The sequence below is a fragment of the Haliotis rufescens genome, unplaced genomic scaffold (assembly GCF_023055435.1).
Source record: "Haliotis rufescens isolate VD_foot unplaced genomic scaffold, xgHalRufe1.0.p SCAF_3, whole genome shotgun sequence".
Classification (NCBI taxonomy): domain Eukaryota; kingdom Metazoa; phylum Mollusca; class Gastropoda; order Lepetellida; family Haliotidae; genus Haliotis; species Haliotis rufescens.
Window position 1 is genome coordinate 18545221 of NW_025964001.1, and position 19757 is coordinate 18564977.

The 19757-nt window shown below is 36.0% G+C and overlaps 1 protein-coding gene across 6 annotated transcripts in view; it reads left to right on the forward strand.

Moving 5' to 3' along the window:
* LOC124137030 (kinesin-like protein KIF26B) overlaps positions 1 to 19757 on the forward strand; it is a 324882-nt gene that overhangs the window by 203492 nt on the left and 101633 nt on the right. For all 6 annotated transcript variants that reach the window (XM_048403869.1, XM_046503131.2, XM_046503128.2 and 3 more), the window contains one exon: positions 13121 to 13368. In XM_048403869.1, coding sequence (XP_048259826.1) covers positions 13121 to 13368 — 248 coding nt within the window. The remainder of the gene's footprint in view (positions 1 to 13120; positions 13369 to 19757) is intronic.

A 19757-nucleotide genomic window follows, 5' to 3' on the forward strand; every position in this document is an offset into this window, starting at 1 on the left:
ACATAATGCTGTGTGCTCTTCCTCTCTCTGGGTGACTCCTAACGTATTATCCACTGGCAAACACAGATAGTGTAAATAAGTGAAATTCCCTGTCGTGTATATATACCTGATTGATATCACACTTGACAGTTGGACATTTCACTGGTGGGATTGTACATATTCAGTTTATCAGTATTGTTTGTTTAATGGTAAGTGGGGAGAGTTGTTGATCTACCATTTCACTATACTGAATTTATTATGTGCCACTTTCATAATGAATTACTTTCCCATGAGATTTCTTATGGACATATTTGTCAAGTTTATTGCACGGCCGTGCTTTGTCGCACAATGGCTACAAAGCAAAAAGGGTGTTGCATTTCGTCGTCAATTTCGTGTTTTGTTGTCTGTTCCTTGTCAGGATCTCATAAACATCATGTCAAGCAAGTGTAATTTAAAAAGTATTCGTTTGAAGGTTGTTGCCTATTGTTAGATAAGGATGAGCAAGTAAGTTAATAATTAGGAAGTAATAAAATTGACAATTAATGTTCATGTAATAGCTCCACAACAGTGTCTTAACAATAGGATTGCATTACTCGTAAGCATAGAAGCCTCTGGTTTTACTTATATGAGAAGAAATATGAATACATCACTATTGATTCCCACGAGTACATTTCACATTACCCCATTATATGTACATTTTGCCATGTGCTGGGTCAATTGCACGCTATTGGCGACACAAGCACCTGTCAGGTGGGACATCAAAGGTGTGCATCACAGAGGATACGATGGTTTCATAGTGAGTGACTTTGTTGTGACAAATGGATGGTTACCTGTCAACTACACCTGTAATTAGCTTACTTGTTATGCTTGCCTCGGGATATGGCTAGAACATTTGTAGTCGTCTATTTAACTGTGTGATGTCCATGTATACGTCGTTCTCAGGATTGTCTACTTCTTTTTTCAATTACTGGTATTTTGTGAAATTGGATTTACCAGGAGTGTCGACACTTAAAGGTAAGAGGGAGAAATATTGTTAAGCATATATTCTTTAAAGAACATTGGGCTAGTAATGATTCTTAAATTAATCATAACTTTTTTATTAACAATTTCATTAAAGACTTTAGACCCTATCTAATTGAATAAATAACTATAAATATACTGATGGATTAACCAAGATTTTAGGACTGAAATATTCATTTGGTTTGAAAAGTGTTCATGCTTGTGCATCGAATGAAAGTATGGCTGTCAAAAGAATGTGACTTTGATATGTGCAATATTGATATTACAAATGGTAACTTAATCTCCCATTTTCACTCTGGCTAATCTTGGATGGACATATACAAGTTGTATTAGAGGATTAAGTTGAGTAACACTTCATCTCATGGACACACATGGTTTACATGGTCTCTGTTACTGTGGTGGAGTATGTCATTCACAAAATTTTACAAGATAAATCAATGAGACAACATGAGACTAAATGGTTTATGGGCATAAGTTGACAGCTTATTTGAAGTACATATTGTAGGATGATGGGGGTATTAAATTTAATGGACCATCCCTAAGTCGATATATATTGTGGGTTTGTATATCACAGGTTGTTTTATGAACATGTATGCTTTAATACTGATTTGTTATTAACAATAATACATTTTATTGTAAGGTTTTAATGATGTTGAACTTGGGGTTAAGCAGGGAGATTGTGTAGACCCTACTTTATTGATGTTAGTGACATATTTTATTTCATTTGGATGAATGTTTGGTTCATTGCCATGATATGTCCCACTGTGATAGTTGAAATAGAAGAGAATAAGAATATTAATTGTACAAACCACATGCCAAGTTTCAATATTACAAAATTCCACCAGATGTCTGTAAGTTGTGGAAGAAGCTGTTCTAATGTTGAAGTGATACCAGCTGCAGGTTTCTCATGTTTGGTAATTAATACATTTGAGTGTGGCTGTGACCTGTTTTATTTTTGAGATATGTACACATATATATTGACTTCCAAAGTTAGATCTATGTATCACATAACACAAGTTCATGTTTGGATCCCAAGTTAGTCTGGTCTGATGAAAATGTGGAGATTATTTTTGTCAATTTGGATATTTGTGTTTCTGCATTCTTAATGAAAAAAAGAGAGTTAAAATATTTTGTGTGTGCAAATATAGCACTGTTAGGCCCATTTGCAACTCTTACAGACATTGTGTAGTAAAGATCTAGTTTTTCGAAAAATATTTTTGTTTGGTGAATAAAGTATTAAGGTTGACTTGGTAACCTTGCCTGGTCTGGTGCCTTTTTTCTCCATCCTCCAAAAGCAGATGCTGACCTATCTAAGTTAGTCCTTTATCTGAACAATAAAACAAGGTTGGCCTAAACAAAATAACATCACTCATACAATAATTGTTTGAAAACAGCATTGTACAGTACAGTGTTCCAAACAATGGCTACAGTAGAGGACATGTTTGATGAAAGCATACAGACAACAATAACATACCTATGGCCAGAGCTGGAAACTCTGACTCAGGATGTGGTTTATGAACTTTTTATTTCCATTTCATTGTATTTTTATAACTGTAGCTTTTTCTCTGTTAAGGGAATTCCTCGGGCTTGTTATAGCGATCTTTAAGCGATATTTGTATCTTGTCAAATGTCACTATTTGATGGCTCTGGGTGTCATTGATGTGTGTCGGAAAGAAAGTAAAAGTCATTTGTGAGATGTGGGTTGTTTCGGATAGCGGCAGGAAGGTAAGGGTTTCAACATGGTGGAATAGACAATTTCTGACAAATACTGGAAAAGACTGGGTTGTTTTGGAATGGGTGTGCCTCCTTTGGGCATAGGTTTTAGGACATTTTCACAATTTTCAAGAAGCCATGATTGAGTGCTGGGATCAGCTCCACAAATTTTGAGAATTCTTTAACCAGTCGTATGTGTGATGAGTAAAGTACACACCAAACACAGTAAACACTAGGTGTCCTCATATACCTGATATTAAGTGTTATTAATATTACAATATTGTGTTGTGGCGGGTGCTACCCAGTAGGGCAGGACATGTTTCTACCCTTTTGGCAAACACCTGTTGTCATCACTAATTTTCAGTGATCCATTTATTAATTTTCACCTCTACTTTGCATTTCTCATTCAATGGAATCAGTTTCAGTGGATAACTCAGATTTGTTATTCTCTGGCGCTGATGTTTTTATTGAATCATTATGGTTTCTTGGTTGAAGGTCTGTCTGCAGTGAAGATGTTAAGATAAATTCTCAAGTACAAAATCAGCCTTCCTAGTAGTCATGTTTGCCATGTTTAAGATTTCATTGTGTAATGTATGTGTAGACGTTAATGATTTGGTGTATTGTAATGTTATTTAGGAGAGAATGTTGATTTATGTTTCAAACAAAAAACGACATGGAACACGATAATGAAGAAGAAACACAAAGTGATGGATAGAAAACTCAAACAAAAGATCTGTTTGTGGATAAGGTTCAACAAAGGTTATCCGAGATAAGGTCATGTGAAGAATAACAGTCTTATAGCAGAAATCCAAGCCCAGGATGTCTAGACACCATTGTTGTTATGGATAGAAGTTTGAAGCCAGAAGCACAATTTGACTAGAAATTGTTAAGAGAAATTAGAGCTTTCTGACAAATGTTCATCTCAATTCTTACTGAAATCCCAAACAGCATGGCATTAACGTTGATTGGGATGAGAGTTAGATGAACGGAACTCCAAGATTACATTGTTGCTCACATTCATCATTTTATCATGCTAGCAGTTCTCAAATTGGCAAAGTCCGATTATTTTTGTGTCAAAATGTTACTGTTGCATCAGGATCGTGTGCCACGAAGGGACCTACAATTAGATTTTATGGGAATTCATTCATTTTGACTACTGAACTGTGTTAGGAATCCTTGGGCAACACCGAAAACTCAATAAAACATGTTGGATCTTTTACCATGGGGACGGAATTATCAAGTGAAAAATCACCAGGGGAGGAAGAAAATTTTAATTACGATCTCCAACCGTCTGTTTTATACAGAGTTATCTGACCCCTAGTTCATTGCTATGCATCCAAGTTGGGCAGCCCAGAATATCAAAAGTCTATCTATGCTATTATCTGCCACATGAGTTTAGCTTTGTACTCTTTGGCAAATCACATCCTTAGATGATGGCAAGGACAAGATCCACGATCATTCATCAAATGGCAATTGATTCCTGATGCATAAAAAAGGTCTGACTTTAAAAATATGATCATTTACAAATTCCAGTTGCATTAAAAGTGAGTCACTGGTTGTGGGTGAGAGACGATGATATTATACAATCATTAAATATTTCAAAGTCATTGAATTTCCTTGATGGTGAATTGAGCATATTGATGATGTTGGCGTGGTTGTTATTTAATGACACATTATCTGGTAATGATGTTTTCAATACACATCGTATCTTATAAGCTGTTTGCTCTCATTACAAATACTTCCGCTCCAATCTGTAAAATTCACTTCTAAAGTTTGATGTTTCCATCTAGACTTGTTAATCTTTTATGTTGAGGATGAGTTGAAAGCGTCCACTAGGTTTGAATAATTTTTTTAAAGTTTTGTTTTTAAATCTAAATGCATATCATATTCTGTATTTGTATTTCATGTGTTTTAAAAAAATTAAATGATATCCGAAAAGCAACAGGAAAAAATGTTGCAGCCTTTTATGTCTAATTTGGACTCTTTTTGAAACATTAAAAGGATTTATTTTTATCTGATTGCTTTAAGCGGTAATATGATAAGACTTATTGTTTCTAAACTGGTTATGGGCTTTCTGTTGTGAGGATTTTGATATTTTTATTCCTCATCAACATACTTAACAATTTGTTCAACTAAAGCCCGGTTTTCAATACAATTGTGCAAACCTCCTGACAGAATAATTGGCAATTGTGTTCACACAATTCTGAATCAGGCACCCAAAAAAGTGTCCCTTTGAAATCGACCACAAACTTTTTATCATTCCAAGTTTCCATCATATTCATTGTTATTTGTTGCAAGGAAAATAGCAGGATCACAATGTCAGTTTATAGAAAACAAGCTCAAGCTCTCAAAGCATTTGAGCCGACATCAAGTCGAGCGACAAATTGTTCACCGCTCACAGGGTTGTGCCAGTAGTTCCATTGAAAATGTGTTTTATTGTAATGAATTCAAATAAAAGGTCTTCTCTTTAGGGGCAGGCCAAACAAAAAACAGCATTAGATTGAGAACTGCTTCTTGGATCCCCTATCAACTGTTTGTCGACCAGCATGAACGATATGGACAAGCTTCGCAAATCATCATCAACTTTCGATTATCTAATTAATTCACGAAATCATCAGCAAACACTGAAAAGGCTTAAGAGGAAAACGTATCAGGAATTTTTTTGTAAGGGCCTCCACGTAATTTATGCAGTTCCCCTTGCCCGTGGCGAGAAGCCATCAACACCAGGTCCCATCAAACAGGGGGGGCCATGAAGATATAAACCTGGCAAGGCTGTGACTAAGCAGAGTTGTAACTGTTTGTGTTACCCATCTTCAAACACTGCATGACAATATACACCAATAATTCTCTTCATCATGACCAGGCTCCAGATACAGCCTCTTTATCTGAGAGAAAATCTTTTAAATAGGCTCATCTCGTGGCAATATTTTTCTGAAAATGTCGCGATGACGACTTTGACGGTTAGTTTTCATGAGAAGAATTAAATGTGTGCGCTTCCCCCGGCTTGGTGCTAATTGCTTGGATTAGAAGCGTAAAAAGCGGGGCTTGTATCTCCGCAGGACCCCAAGGCTAACTATTGACCCAATGCTGTATTTGCCCTCTCTTAGGTCATCGCGAATTTTTTATTACAAAGTTTTTCTCGATTTGACTGGCCTTTAGGCTAGCTTGATCAGCTGCGTCTCTGAATATCTTCATTAATACATGGCTTAGGGAGGCTTGGACTGTGAAGCAATTCAACACCAGATAAATTGTGCTTGCCTGTTGTCCTGTTTTGAGATCACCGCTTAGTAAACTTTCTCTCATGGAGGCCCCTCGGGTGCATGCATGTTCTCGAGATGAGAGGGAAAATGTAATAGATTCAACAGTAATTGGTCTTTTGAGCTACAAAATGAATAATGTAATATCAAAGAGAAATTAAGATTTAAGCGACTACTCTCCTGCTCTTTGCACACTGAGTGTAGCTGCTACCGATTCGAACCATTTAATCATGATGAGGTCTTGTTATGATCCGTCATTGGGAAAAACTGCTCGCCGCTTCGCTTCATTCAATGGCTTGCCTACATCATTGCTTGACTATGGAAATCCTATCGGTGAATATATTTTAACGGATAAATTTACTATGACTGTCCTGGTGGAGACAGATATTTGTGTCGTGGCTGGAGGTCAAAGGTAAAGGAAGATGGATAACATTTTCATTATTGGATGTGGAGTTATGATAGGGAGGATAGTGTTTAAGGAATTTCATTGACTGGATATTCATGGAGACTACAATGATTGATGAACGTTCAGAATAGTGGCTGGTAAGATAGATAAACTATGGATTTCAATTATAGTATTTTTCTGATCCTAACCATGTGTTGAGTTAATATTGTTTTGTATACATGGTGTAAATAATTCATATTTCGGAATCGGAAAACTTCATAATCAATTCCATGTCTTGCCAGGAACTGTTTCAGCAGATGCAGTTCAAAACAATTTCATTTTCCCATCACTTACCAAAGCCATATCAATGATATGTATTCAAATTGACACTTAAACTAACTTTGACAAGAAAGTGTCATATTCCGGAAAAAGCAGCCATGCTCATATTTGACTTTAAAATGGTCTGCATACATATAAGTTCAAATGTTTGATCACGATCGCTGAAAGATGTAACAAAGATCAGTGTTTTTCACCAGCTACCTTGGGGCCTGCATTTGCCTTTGATGTATGGCTATGTTTTCTGTCCCTAGTTTATTGTTGTGTAATGGGAGCTGTTGCTTGTTGGACATTGTGTTAACCTTTCTAACAAGAAGCTTTTTCCAGTCTGTAAATACTGTTAGAGATTATATTGTGGTAATTGAGGTTGTTGTTGTACAAAGACAATAAAAATATATTTTTGTATTTTGATTGAAAAAATGATTTAGGGTGGTTTGGTGTAAACACGTTTCTTCCTTTGACACATGCTGAAGGCTGTCTTTTTGTTTTTAGGTTTTCAATGGTTGGTTTTGTGTCAAAATTCATCTAATCCTGAACAGTCTCAAAGGCAATGGATGGAACTTCTAGAGTATGTTATATTGTACAGCTGAGGAATTGTTCAAATCATGCGAAGTTGCAAAAATACTTTTTAGTCATTCATTTGTGATGATAAGGATATGATGATGGTAATGATGATGATGATGATGATGATGATGATGATTGTTTACTTTTTTATACTTATTCACTGATTATGATGATACAAACATGATGAAGATGGCGATGAAAACTGACATGATGATGATGATGATGATGATAAGAATGCTGTTGAAACAGTGTAACATCATTCCCACAATGCATCATCCAAATGATAAGGGAATCATTTCTGTGTGGCTCCATGCTTTTTCCCAAAGTTGCAAGTCCATTATATGAAAGCATCCTATTGATTCAAATTAACAATAATTTTCCTCTTTCATGATTTCCAATCATATGATCATATAAAAGTGGTCAGGACACTTTTGTTCAATCTGTTATAATTTGAACCGCAGAAAATGAATAACAAACCAAACATTTGTCATGGATTTTGATTTTCAAGTAACCGATTAAGCTCAATTTTCCAATTCTGTATATGATGAAAGGAGCAGTGTTCTATAATGTTAACAAAAAACTTAAGCCTAAAAAAACACCATGCCAAACCAGCAATTCATCTAATATTCACTAACAGGATATTGAAGAACTTTCTAAAGAAATATTCAATATTAATATCAGAATCAAACGATTTTTTTTTTTAGCTTCACCCTCATTAGTAATGGATGCCTGATACTGAATGTCTAACCAACAATTAACATATTCTAGCCATTTGTACACAATAGCCTTTTACACCTGAATTAGGTAAAAAGAAAACAGGGCGGCCAAAGTTCTGTAAACCAACTCAAGCTATGACTCCATAAGATTAAACCCGAGAGCCCATTGAGAAACGTGAATGAAAACAGTTAAGAATTAAGGGGATCAATATGTATGGAACAAGCAGCCATGGAGTGATTAAGGGATTAACAATGAGAACTGAAAGAAGGCGGGGCAGCATTGGAAGCAACAAAGTCGCCCGTGTTGCAGGTAGCAGATCTAGTGATAACGAAACAATGATGTGACACCTCAGCTTGAGCTTATTAGCAGAGTTGCACCTTTGTGAACCAGTCAGTGAAATTCTGAAGAGGTCTTAATGATCATTGAGTTGGTGCCTCCGACTGGTGATTGGCCGGGCCGTGTGTCAGATTTGGGATATTTATGATATTTCTGCATTAGTTAGACATGCATCCGTTGGATGTTATTGGTTTGAGATTGATGTAGAAATTTGGTGTTCGGTCGGAGACTGCAGTGAGTAATACATGGCAGGGGGTTGGAATACTTAATACGTCATGTGTCCTACATGGCTGGTGAGTAGTGACGTTTGCTTCTAATTTCTTATATTTCTTTTTTTTTTTAGCAGTTTTTGTTTAAATACCTGAATAACTTGTTTAAGTTTTGTTGTAGATTGTAAAGATTTCTTATGTTGCAATAAACCTTCTTATGGAAATATTAAAAAGATTTATATTTTGACATCTCTTGTTATTAAGTTTATCTTCAACACTATATGTCCTAGCAGCATAATGTTATATTGTATTGTTAATCATTCATATTTCTCTTGTAACATTTGTAAGTTTGTCATTTAACACAGTGGTTTGTGATAATTCAAGCTGATTGCCCTAAAGTTGTGAAAGATGTTTTGTTCGCTGGTTTAATTTATCATTTTAAATCCGTTTTAGTTTATTCTAATTAGATATCACTATGTTTTATGTAAATAAATAATGTTGAAAATTTATATGCAGTCTGACATATGACAATGTGATAATGTTAAAGCTTCGGCAGTGTTGGGAGGATGAATCTGTTTCATCCTACTCAGTACATTATCATCTTTAGCTCTTGACATAATTATGTTCTTTGCTGGATTTGTTTTTTTGGCCACACCCAACTTTCCGTGGACTAATTTTAGCCAGACCCTAATGTTTCATGGCAGGAGAGCATTCGAACCATTTATTCAACTAATGCAAGAGTCGATGAAATGCAGATCAATTTCATCTGTCCTGTTAACGATTAAACAGATTCTATTATTAATTATTATATAACATCTCATCTATGTCATTGGAAAGGGGCGGTCGGGTAGCCTAGTGGTTAAAGCGTTCGCTCATCACACCGAAGACCCAGGTTCGATTCCTGACATGGGTACAATGTGTGAAGCCCATTTCTGGTGTCCCCTGCCGTGATATTGCTGGAATATTGCTAAAAGCAGCATAAAACCATACTCACTCACACTCACTCATTGGAAAGAATTTGGTTGGTTTCGCAATATATTTCCTATGAAGTAGATTTATTTGAATTGGTACATTGGAAGTCCTTAAACTTGTCATTCAGTCTTGATGTATTGAATAGATATTATGACTGGTGTTTTAGGAAATTAGGTTAAGCATAATGGTTGATATTTGTAGTTTGATGGGTGTATTTCATCATATTGTTTCATGTACAGAGTCTTTTTGTGGAGGAAAGTGAAATATCTGCCTCTCGCTAAGATGTGTGAGTTGGTTGTACATGACTTGTAGCAATTAATTTGGTAGCAGCAGCAGGAAAGACTTCACATATTTTACCCAGGATTGAACCCGGTGTGGTGGGCCTACACCTTACCTACTAGGCTACCCATTTACATTTAACATGTGCATGGTTTAGATTATTTAGAACGAGACGAATATTTTCATTTTCTATAAGTCTATCATGTCTGTTCAATGCATTTGAAAGCATACACATATTTAAATGAATAACAAGAAATAACTATGAACTGAAAATTACTCCTAGAATTTATCAATCTCAATTAAATGGATACATGGTGTATCTATATTGGAGAGCGAGTAATTGGAACGAGATGACTGAAAATGTTTAGATTATTATGGCAAAATGTTTATATGACAAAGTGATGCAGATAAGACTTATCAACATAAGGAACAAAGAATATGATATTTAATAAGCAAAAATATAGGATATATAGCTCCAAGCTGTTTGAATTGCCCAATCTGGATGAGCAGATACCGTTTACAGAAAGCCCTACAAGTGGTTGAAATGAAACAAGCAATGTTGAAGCTATGAACATGCCTCTTTAATGAGACTGTCAACTTAAAGCTGTACATCATGTCAGAGTGATTCAATGCCACCGCCTTGCTCTCCCAACCATTGAATCCTAGGCCAACCATTGAATCTAGGGCCAGGCAGTGGATCCCGGATAGGGTCTGTCCACTGGCCTGTCAGTCGACATGGTGAAGATGTGATTGCCTTGACATTGCATCCACAAGATAATGAAATGATTGCAAGCTAAGCTCTGTCTGCTGTCATGGGCAGGGATGGTGATTAAGTAATCTATATTTGCCAGAATTAAGTGAATTATTGGAAGTGTACCACAGTTATTAAATAAGGTGTCATATTCCATTTTTTCATCAAGATCTGTAATAATTCTCAGTATCTGATTTGTGGGATTTAATTAAGGACCTAATTATTCATTTTCAAACATTACAATCAATAGTTTGTTCTTGAAAAGGGACACTCCTTTTTAGCTCATTTGTATATTATACTAATTCGAGATTTGATTTTGTGTAACATTGCTTTTTCAAATAAGATGTCTTTGTCAAACTGGTCAAGGCTTAAAGGTTGAGTCTAAGGTTGGATTATATTTGGATGTTTTCTTCCCCCACAAGAACTGCCAAATTTGAAAAAATGAGGAAATGTTTTGAAAGTGTTTTAAAACTTATCAGGAAGTTTCAAATAACTAAGAATAAACAACATAGAGATCAGGTGTAAAAATTGTTAAAATGGTTCATGTTTTCTAGGAAGGCTGTTCCTAATGCTTGAACCTGTGAATGTTTTTGACCCTTTGTGATTTATGAAGGGAACATGTGAAACATATATTCTAGTTCACTGGCTTTTTCATGGTCAGATTTTTCTCAGGAGGTTGTAAACATTGTCATGTTTGAGACATGCTTGATTATGAAATAAGACAAAACACTGAAAGTGATAGAAAGAAAAAAGCTAGTTGTCAGTCATGTGAGCATATCTGATAACTTTAATATCAATTTCTAAAAACATTGTATAACTTTAGACTTTGCCAATTCCATCAGGCCCCCAAAGGACCCTTAGCATACCTCATCCTTTAAATCAGAACTGTTCATTTCCCTTGGAACACTTGATTGAAATATAAAAATTAAAAAAATTAAAATCAAAACTCTTAACTCACATCATGTCAGAGCCATTCATGAATTTTAAGTTATTTAAAATCTAATTACAAGTCAATAAAAATTTATATATTTTTTAAGTCAACAATGGCGACCAAAATGACAACAGCACTACATAAGGGCGACAGGAAGTATTGATATGATGACACATCTTCATTTTTGTGGAATTTTCCCAAAAAAATTGGTCAAGTGGTCTTGCAATAAGTGTCAAGCAGGAAATTCCAGTGTTGAATATTGGCCATGTCGTGCTTTACAACCGAAAAAGTCAGCGGTCCATCAGCGAAAAAAAATTGCCATGTGTGTCATCTTTCAACAATTCTCCTTTTTCCCCCACTGTGTGGCTATAGTGTCAGAGGACACTCATGAATTATGGAAAAGGCGTCCCCACTTGAAATGAATCAAAATCAATGCCACCCCCCAAATAATTGACGGGCAGCCTCGTTGATCAAGGTGTGAGATGGACAAGTTGTTTCTAATTATGTTATGGTATGCATCGTCCATTCCATGCTTGTAGCATGCTGTTAATGTCGGTCCATCTTGTTAGTCATAACCCTGCAAGTATTGGTGCACAGTTCACCATCTACAGGTCTTAAAGATGGGGTGATCTTTAGGGATATTGACAAAGCTGTCACTGTGTATTGTGTACGATGGTTCAGCCTGCCTCATCACCTGTAAGACAGTTTGATTACAGGTATGTTTGGGGAAGATAGTCTTTGCTGGGTATATGGTGTTATTGATTTGTCAGTGGAATTGTGTATGATATGGTGGTATTGATATTGGAGTAGTTGTAGTGGAAGTAGTAGTGGTAGTAGAAGTAGTGGAAATAGTTGTAGCTGAAGTAGTACTGTAGGAGTACAACTTATAGTGGTATTAGTAAAAGTAGCGGGATAAATAGTTGCATTAAAAGAAGTAATAAAGGTTTTGGTGGTAGAGTGAGTGAGTTGGGTTAAACACCAATTTTAACAGTATTCCAGTCCTATCACGGCGTGTCAACTTAATATTGGAAGACCCGAAGTGATGCAGGTCGCAGACACTTACCATTTCGATGAAACCCACGAGCACGGGTATGGTGCTGACAAACCTAGAAACATATCATAGGTTTCTGGCGTGCCCAAGGGACCACTAGTAGTGGTAGTGGTAGTGGTAGTGGTAGTGGTAGTAACAGTAATAGTAGTGTTACTGTTAGTGTTTGTAGACGTAGTAGTAGTAGTAGAAGTAGTAGTGGTGGTGAGGTGAGGTGAAATGTGGTTTAACATCGTGTTCAAGATTATCGCACTTATATAGCGACATGCATGCATACTCAGACACAGTAAACTGACTCCGTGCTGACCAGTCCTTGCTTTAGGACCCCAGATCTTCTGCTCTCCGGCGGATGCTCTACTACTAGACCCTGGAGGGCAGTAGTAGTAGTAGAATAGAAGTAGAATATTAGAAGTAAAAATCATATGATATGATGTGTTCTGATGTTGCTGATGAGCAATGGCAAGCATTTGGTTCTGGGGACCTAGTCTGCCTTACTATCATCTTTGCATTAGTTACATTGGTAATAGACATAGACATACATTTACTTGTTATGCAGTATTGTAAACATCAAGTCACCTGTCAATAATGTCCTTCACACAATATCGACATTATATCTTTTGCAGATGTTAGCTGGTCAGTCCGGTCGGCAGGAGAAAATGTATGGCAGCCCGGAGACTGGTGACCTCAGTGGTCAGCATGGACATTCACCCCTACCTCAACCTATCTACCACACCCCCTCCCCACATTGGCACAGTCCACCGCCTCAGGGGCAGATAACTCCAGGACAGCCACATCCTGTACAGAGAGTTATGTCCCCTGGGCCAGGGTCGCCTCCACCCAACCCCTCTGCAGCAGTTTCCTTCTTTGCAAGGTAAGAGTTATGTTCAAATATATTATTTACTAACCTACTGAGCTTCATATTGATTTATATACTTATAGGGCAAGGTGACTCATATCTCTCATGAATTTTGTTTTTGTCAGGGGTCAATTATCCGTGTCTTCTGGCAATGTGAAGCTATGGCCTAAATATACTGATTATTTAGGGATAAGAAATATATTTAGACATGGAGTCTATGGAATTCTCACACAGATTTAAACATTAAACATGTGAATTTTTATATTTTTGACATTAGTGAATCAGTTTCTTAATAAAGATTTGGAAACAGATGAAATGAAATTAGACTGTCTCTATTATTCCACTTCTCAAATAAATTTGCCGAAATTCACATCATCAATTTTAATAATTATGAGAACCAGATTTGAATAATCCTATTTAAATTTGCTGCAAATGTGAAACAAATTTAAGCTCTTGAACATTTTGTTCTTGTGGCTAGAAAATACTGGATTCATTTTTAATCCTAATTGAAACCAGCTGAATTATTCCTCATAAATCGTTCAGAAAAAAATGGAAGTTCAAATTGGACAAAAAGTTGGTGCTAGGACTAATTACATTATGCTGCCCCAATGAAGGTAGTATTTTGTAGAGTTATCTCAATGGCAGCATTGCAGTGTCGTCTGTAATTGAATTTTGAACTCATTCTTCCAAAGACAGTGGTTAGGGGAACAGACCATTAAAATTAATGTACACTGTCATAGACTGAGGTGTGATGGTCATAGAAGGGTCTTTTAGATTCAGCACTGTGTCAGAAGATGGCCTGGGTTATAACAAGCTTGGCACAAGGATTGGTATGAAATTCATGAAATGTAACACACTTCTTTCATTATCACCTTTAAAGAGCATTTGTTGTGTTCTTCAGAATTGTTTTTTGATTCCTCGATACCACTGGCGCCCTGGGCCTCCTCAAATCCGTTTTAGTCTCACATGTTTTATGTTACGTGTGAAATGTCCCTTTCTTCTGGCTATGAGGATTATTCATTTGCGACTCGGGAGGATAAAGCAATTTTCATGGTGTCTGGGGGAACTTTTTCAATTAACATGCTTTTAAAGCTTCAATACTGACAAATGTTGAATTCAATGCTAAAATATTACACTGCAAGGCAAGAATTCTTATAACAAATGAGACGTTTGTTCCTTTGAAATTAAGGAGCTAATTTTTGTCGTGTGTGAAAAAAGGGATTATATGATGAAAAAAAATTGGACAAAAAATGACCAATTTGGTAACACTGATCACCAAAGTCGTCAATAAAAAAATCGTGACAAACTGCACACCCTTTTACAATGAAGTCTCATTTTGATGGCTGGACTCAAGATGATCAAATTTGGCTCCAACTTTAGGAAGGGATACATTGATTATCCATAAAATTGCAGGCAACAAATTTCTCATAATTAATGAGTTTTTGTGACTGACTCATGGTATGTGCAAGCTACTACCAGACTTTTGGAGGAGTATGACATCTCTGCCATTGGTGGAGAGGCCACTCAGGCCAGGATTGGTTATCGAAGTAAATATTTACGAGCTTGTCTGACTATTGTCGTTATCATTATGGTCGCAAGTAATGGTTAGAATCGGCCAATTCCAACTTAATCCCCATGCTTGGTAAATCCTTGTCTGTTGATAGGATAATGATTCATTCTTTTCCAATAGTCAGTTGGATAGAAAGAAAGTGAGAGAATTTACCAGGTGTTAAGCTAATTAAGGGTTAAGCAAATAGCACGTATCCCTGGTCTAACATGCCATAATGGGTATTGTGAAAAAATGTATTGAGTGTGTTAAGTAGCTTTTGTTGCGCTTTCTTTGTTCAAAGTGTAAGCAATTTGGTCGATAATGAGACCATGCTTTGACAATTATTTGAAGTGATAATGATAGGGTTATGAGAGAATATTCACTGTGTTAATTAGAACTAAAATATGCTATTGTCCACTTGTGTCGTAAATATGAACCAATATTGACAAATATTTTTTTTAGCATTATCGTAATTTGTGGTTGTGTTTAAGCTGATATTTATTTCACATAAAATATGAAGGAGGAAAGAAATGTGTATTGTTATTTATGGACAAAATGATATAATATGAAACACAAATTTTCATCGGTGAAGGCAAACAGCCTGCAGGGGGAGAGTAAAAAGGGAAATCATTGACAGAATTTTTTTTGTAATTTGGTTTAGATTGACATTACCATAGGGAAATATGAGAAGTTGAAACAGATCACTGCTTGTAAATTTCATGTCGTGACAGACGTTGGCGAAATACACAACACTACCAAAAAATAATCAGTTTGATTTCCGAATATCTTTTTTGACGATTTTGACAGATTTTTAGCTCCCACAGTGATTCTGATTTTGAGTCCGGAGAGGACAAACACAACAAGAATTTAAAAACTAGATTCTCTGTTAGCACTATTGATTGACTTGAACAACCTTCTGTTCATTTTGAATAGGTGCACAGTACAAACTACTAAATCAATTGATAGCATTTCCCTCTCCGCTCACCAGACTGAAACCTTACAAGAAGATAAATGATATTAACAGTAAAGTCATATTTTAAGATGTGTTTTGCATTTGAGGTACAGAACTGAGCTGCAGGTGTCGTATCGATCTGGTTGTTGAGATTTATGCTAAAAACTATTTCCCTAATGTCCTATTTTATGGTTGAATAACCCGGGCCAATAGGACTTACTGTGACAGGCTTAAAGCAAGAATTATTAGATTAGACACCCGCCATCATTACTCAATGTCAGAGTTTGTATTCAATTGCTCACTGGCGTGTTTAGAAAAGTAATTAATGTGGTACTTTTATGTTCTATTTCATTTCCATAATTTCATCAAAACCACAATTTAACTTCTTGATAAATATATAAAGGATATTGGCATATAGTGAACTAGCCACAGAACAAAAAGTCATAAATTTATTTCTGTCACCAAGTAAACAAGAATGCATTGCCCGAGAAAGAAATAAGCGTGGTCGTTAATATCAGGCATTGATGTCTAATTAATATCATAAGGCTTTAACTACATATGATGATGATTCAATTTGATTGTGAGATATATGAGTTAATTGTTGGGGTAACTGTCATTGTTGCCTTATGGATGCTTTAGGGACAAACAGATGGCCACTGTGGGGTACAGTGTTTAAGGCAATAAAACCCAGCAATATTGTTACCATTGTACATTGCTATTATACATTTCAATGTCTCACTGCATGGGACTGTCACTGGAGGCTTTTGAAATGAATTTGGGTTGATTTATTTTGGGTATGAGTCTGAGTTGGGGTGGTGGACCTCAAAACTTCATCATCATTTTAATGAATAATAAATTTGAGCAATGTGTCGTTTGGGGGATTAATGTTTGTCAGCTGTGCATGATTGATGACCATGACCAGTGCTACTGAAACTGACAATGCTGATGTGTGTGGTTTTGGTGGGTTGTTGTACCTTGACGAGGCTATAAACTAGAGCTGATTGTCCTCCTTGTCATATTATTGAGAGCTTGCAGATGTTAAATCGTGAAACATTAACTCAAATTAAGTCAAGTGGGATGATATCGTGTTTATTGTTACCTGAAACTGTCAGTTTTGAAAAGAGCTATCCAGACTGGACATTACCTGTGAAATCGGTTGGGCTTTCTAATGAGGTTATCATATTACATCATATGGAACGCTGTTGTTTCATTGAATTTTTAAATTGCTTTCTATTCAAATGGTAACCTAATCTTCCACTTAAAAGTTGATAGTATTCATGTTCAAATGTTCAATATTGATCTGTCTACAGTGTTTTTTTTATACAATTGTTAAAAATTTAAATGGGGATTTGAAATTGTCTTTGTCATATCATAATTCAAAGGCCCTGAATAAACATTTGAATCATCACTGACAGTGGAATTACTGTCTGTGACACTTTCATACAGTCATATAATCCTTTTACATGAATATCACAACACTACGATGTAATGGTTTAAAGGGTTACTCATCTCTAACAATTTATCTCTAACGGTCATTCAATCTCTAACAATACTAAAACATGCATTTGATATAAATTAGACAATAAAAATAATTTTTTTATTACAAAACTTTAAAAAACTGAAATTAGATGACTTTTGACATAATTGTATTAGTGCAGGCTGTTTCTCAATAAGGTGTTGTCCAAGGGACAGTTACGCAGTATAATTTATAGCTTTTAGAGACAGAAACATGCAATTTGTACTACCATTTTCTAAGTTATGGCACCTGACACTACTTTAGAGTCGGTCAATCCAAAATCATAATTTACACTCTAGTTTTTCAAAAATTCAAATACAAATATGTTTTGGGTTGGACACAAAGATGATAGAATATGTTGATACTAGAGACAAACAACTTACCAAGTTACAACTTCAATGCCGTTAGTTGAATTAAAATATAATAAAATAAATTCAATTTATCTTTACTTGTAATGAATGATTAGTAGAAAAGATCAGTTAAATTATTTTTTAAAATTCAGTCACACACCTCAAATGTTTTGGAGAAAGGAGAATGCCCCTTTAAGTAGAAACAGTCACGCTGAGCAAGCACGTGATTCAACTGAGGTTGGACAACAAGTGGGAACCACTTGAGGAGATATAGTGTGTTTGAAAAATATCATTTATTTGGGGAATTATTTGATGCAGTTTCATTGGCCCATTCAAACTCCAGCTGGCTGAAAGTTGAAACAGGACTTTCGGGAAGTTACGATGACATACACAAACACACATATTTTGCCAATTTTATTGGTTAAGTCAAACTTGGGCAAAGCAGAATGTTAGGTCGAGATTACAGTGGCAAGAACTACTTTAAGAAGGTCGCTGGTGTACTGGACAGTAAATGACACTTCTCATTGGTTAGATTTAACCTCGGGGTAGACTGAAAATGCCGACTTAAAAATTGGCTTAAGGGATAGTCGTCTCGTAAGACTGTTAGCGCTCACGGTTGAGGAAGGAATTGACTCACATCTATTGATGAGCTTTAACTCCTTGCACAGCTCCGATGACACGAGCTTGGACCATGACTGTATATTGATATTAACGCTAACGACCATGGTTTGCAGGCTTCATCTAATTAGCCTGTAGGTTCAGATGTAATGTCAAGTTGGTTCTCGGCTCCTAAAGTGAGCATTTTGTCGCAGAATTTTGCTTGTGCCCTGCTTAAGATTGAGGACATATGTGTTCTTTTTGGGGGGCCATTTTGTGTCCTGTCCTGTAAATTAAGATTCAGAAAGCTATGGAATTAAAATCAATTGATTTGATTACACAGAAACATATGAAAAAATAGAAATATTTAGGAAAATTTAGAGATAATTTTGAAAATATCACATAATATTAAGGGTAGATGTTATAATTTCTATATTAGCCTTGAATTAAGAGTCTTTAGTCAACACTGCTTATTCAATAAATGCTTAAACAACATTTATTTTACTTATGCAGACCGAGCACAGGCTTCGAGTAAAACAATGAAAGCAAACCAAACTTTGCATGAGTACTTTTCTCATTAATCTCAATTTATGGAAATCAGATCTATGCATAATGATTTTATGAGTGCATCTACATTTAAGAACTATTTGTATAAGAAAAAGTCAATTTCCAAATAAAAGCATTTTAAGGAGATTTTGATTACATAGCCCAGAATTGAGGATCACATTCCCCAGTAAAATAAAGTATCAAACTTGTGTCATCCTCATTGTGCTCTGCAGGGTAAATAAACTCCAATAAAAATTCACAGACCTCCTTCTATTTCGTCAGTAGATGACGTTCCTTTGTTATATTCCACCTCAAGTCACGTAGATTAGATATGATGTACAGAATTACTCATGGCTATTAAACAGTGGATGGAGATTGGGACAGCGAAGAAAAAGTTTGATGGTACTCTTTTCCATTTGAACAACAAACTCAACATGCCTGTGCATAAAAACTGTTTGGAATAATTGCATTTACTCCGAAGATGAGTAAATATTGCTGTGTTACTTTAATTGATTGGTACGTCTCCCCTGTCATCATATGCAGTGTGGTTAAATCTGCGTGTACACACAGCCCCTTCTTTTGCCGATATCTGTTAAATCATAACGATCAGTTTTGTTTGTTGCTAGCTACTCATCAGGGTCCATTACAGAGGGCCGACCTTTCACCTCGGTTGACCTTGGGACAGGCACACATCCGTGTAAGATGAATCCTGCAAAGGGATAAAAAGGAATAGATATTGATTGAGGTGTTTGCTGTTTAAAGGTTTTAATGACACGCCACTCCATACCAATATTATGCTGTTTCGGGAGAACAAAGCTTGAATTACACGCGGCATATTGTGCAGCGCACCCTGGTGTCAGAGTGGTCACTTGCACATGTGGCGTTAATGAGGCA